The sequence below is a fragment of the Brassica oleracea genome, chromosome C6 (assembly GCF_000695525.1).
Source record: "Brassica oleracea var. oleracea cultivar TO1000 chromosome C6, BOL, whole genome shotgun sequence".
In the NCBI taxonomy this organism is placed as follows: domain Eukaryota; kingdom Viridiplantae; phylum Streptophyta; class Magnoliopsida; order Brassicales; family Brassicaceae; genus Brassica; species Brassica oleracea.
Window position 1 is genome coordinate 35,620,674 of NC_027753.1, and position 3,042 is coordinate 35,623,715.

At 35.9% G+C, this 3,042-nt stretch overlaps 1 protein-coding gene across 1 annotated transcript; it reads right to left on the bottom strand.

Annotated features, from left to right (window-relative positions):
• Positions 1-260: 260 nt before the first annotated feature.
• On the bottom strand, positions 261-2,822 carry LOC106300233 (GDSL esterase/lipase At1g71691). The gene is made up of 5 exons (XM_013736335.1): positions 2,297-2,822; positions 2,046-2,167; positions 909-1,151; positions 571-820; positions 261-491 (listed from the first exon to the last, which is right to left on the bottom strand). The coding sequence occupies exons 1-5, from the start codon at positions 2,820-2,822 to the stop codon at positions 268-270; spliced, it is 1,365 nt and encodes a 454-aa protein (XP_013591789.1). The 3' UTR covers positions 261-267.
• Between the last annotated feature and the right edge of the window lie 220 nt (positions 2,823-3,042).

Sequence of the window (3,042 nt, forward strand, 5' to 3'; positions counted from 1 at the left end):
AAAACTACTTATAAATAAAAATGGAGGGAGTAATAATTAAAGCAAAACAAGTAGATTAGAGTTGGACCGTTGGACCGTTGGACCGTTAGGTGAAACATTTGACGTTTTCAAGAACTTCTCAAAAGTAAAAATGGTTTTACTCAATGGTTATGGCATAAACGAAACTTAAAAAAAAAAACGTTACAAGAACAAATGACAAAGACACAAGTCACACAACACGAAGTTTTTAATTTCTTCTTGGTTTACTCCATAAGAAAGGATGGTCCTCTAATTGAGACTAGCCAGTTCCTGAATGTTGATAGGAAACGCAACTGTGCGGTCACCAGCAAACGCTTTCTTAGCCATTATGAGATTAACTTTCTCGGTAGGATGAAAAGCATCCCAAAACAGATACTGATCTCTGTTAGGACAAGGAGTCTCAAAGGGAAGACATGTGATTTGTCCTCTGTTCCGTCCTATCCCACAACATCCTTTGTCCAAAGTAGTAACTCCTACAAAACCAACACAACCATTGTTACCCATTGTCGAGATTAAGAGAGTGTGTTAGCTAGCTTAAGATTTGTTCGTTACCATAAATGGCCGGGTTAGCGATGATGTCTTCCAACATATGAGTGATATCGATGTAAATGAATTTAGCATCCGGAAGATTCTGGTTGAGATTGGAGATCATTGTTTTGACGTTTGTGTTGAAAGGAAGAATAAGTTGGTTAACTTCCTCCGAGCATTTACCGTCGGTTCCTTGAGCTAGAATGCTAGGAATGCATCCCATTCTTCCAAGTCCAGCCACCACAAATTTCCGACCACCAAGATTATACAGTCTCTGCATTACCAAATTAAAAACAACACATTTATGATTACATTTCAGCTTCTTGCTTAGTTAGTACTAATAAATGTTTTTGAAGTATTACGGTGAGATGATTGGCGTAGTGTTGAACCAAGAGATCTCCGAATTGGTGGGCGTTGAATTGGTTGCGGGTAGGGAAATTGGGCATCAAGTAGTTGTTGAGATAGTCGTTGCTTCCCATTCCAATGAAGAGCAAGCCTCGAGCCACCGAGTCTGCAATGGCCACCGGACCACCGGACTTGCTGGCCATCTGATCCAACGTTGTCTGGAAGTTATGAATCTGCTGGTCGAATGGTATACGCCCCATCTGACCATCGGATTATAAACTCATTACAATTTTCGATGTTTATTAAGAACAAATATATACTCATATGACCATCATGTAAGAACTTTGAAAGTGCTTGAGTTGATTTTTAATTATCAATGTCATTTTTAGTAGAGAAATTTCTAGATATTTTTAAGTTTTTGTCACAAAAATAAACTTCAATGAAGAAAATGACCAAAATAAGTTTTATTAAAGAATAAAAATGGGGTTAACTAATCTATACTTAGGGTTTAGAGTTAAATGAGTGAAGTTTTGAGGGATAAGGTTTCAAATTTTTAAAAATGAAAAAATAAATATTAAAATTTTCAAAATAAAAAGAAGCTATTTTGGTCATTTTGCTATTTTTGCGACAAAAACTTAAAAAAATTATTTGCGAGAATTGCCCTTTTTAGTAAGTATGAATATAAAATTGTTAATAAATTTATGAATTTTTTTCTCTATTATATCACTAAAGGATTTATATATAAATTAAAATTTTGGTTTTATACCATTGCATTTTAAAAATACAAGGTACAATTTTTTTTTAAAGTCTTCAATGTATTAAACACAAAAAAAATTGAAATAATAATTTTGTTAAAAAAACACAAACGAATAAATTAATGGTAGTATACATATATTGGCTTTCAAAAGTTCATATTATAACATTACAAATATACGTCTATATCTGAAAATCATGTAAGTGCATATTATGCGTAGTTTTAAAATGTATACTACAAAATAAAAATTTCTAAGAATCGGTTTGTATACTATTACTAAGTAGTTATTATTAGATATAGTACTATTTGGATAACTTAATTACAGATTTACTTCATATATATATATATATATATATATATAGTTCTTACAACAAAAAGTAAAAAGTTGCATGCAACTTACAAAGTTTCCTCCGGTGTCAGGAAGAATCCCTGCGGCTGCAGAAGCGTAGTTGACACCACGAAGCACTTGATCTCCGATAGCTTCCGAGTACGCCGGAATCAGTGGCAACCCCAATAGTTGAGCTATATGATAAGTGCATGCGTGCATGCATCAAATTACTTCATCGATCAGTCTCATCCAAAACGTTTGTTCATTTTTAAACCTTTTTTCCAAATTAGGAGGAAAATAACATGCTTTTAAGAGAAACGTACCAATCCCATCGACCATGGTTAAGCCATTGCAGAACCGACCGGTTGGACCGCCATTGAAATCAATGCCATAAGGGAAGTAATTGGCTTTAGCAAAGGAAGGGATGTTATTGTTGTTCCCATTGTCTATGAGAGAGTCACCAAAGACAAACAATGCCGGCACGATGCCATCATTGCCGTCTTGTTTGACCAATGGAGGCGGAGGAGCAGAAATAGGTTCCTCAACCACATGTAATGGAGGCGGAGGAGCAGAAAGAGGTTCCTCAACCACATTTAATGGAGGCGGAGGAGCAGAAATAGGTTCATTAACCACATCTAATGGAGGCGGAGGAGCAAAAATAGGTTCATTAACCACATCTAATGGAGGCGGAGGAGAAGAAGTAGGTTCCTCAATCACAACTAGTGGAGGCGGAGGAGCATAAGTAGGTTCCTCAACCACAACTAGTTGGCCGCAGACGCCATGCAAAAGCTGGATAACCACCAAGAGAAGAGCTGGAAAGTAGCATAGTCGCGGGAAGTGGAAAGCCATATTGTGAAGTTGTTTGAGTTTGATAGGGTTAATTTTATTGGGTGAAGAAAAGTAAGAATTTGAGAGATTTATGGAGGGAAAGAGAGGGGTTTTGGTGAAGAGTAGTAAATGTTTGTATCCGTCTTCTACCACACAGTAATAAAAGCAATTCACGACAATCACAATATGTGAGTTATGGTATATATATAGCATATCCATAAAATCATTATACCATATCCTG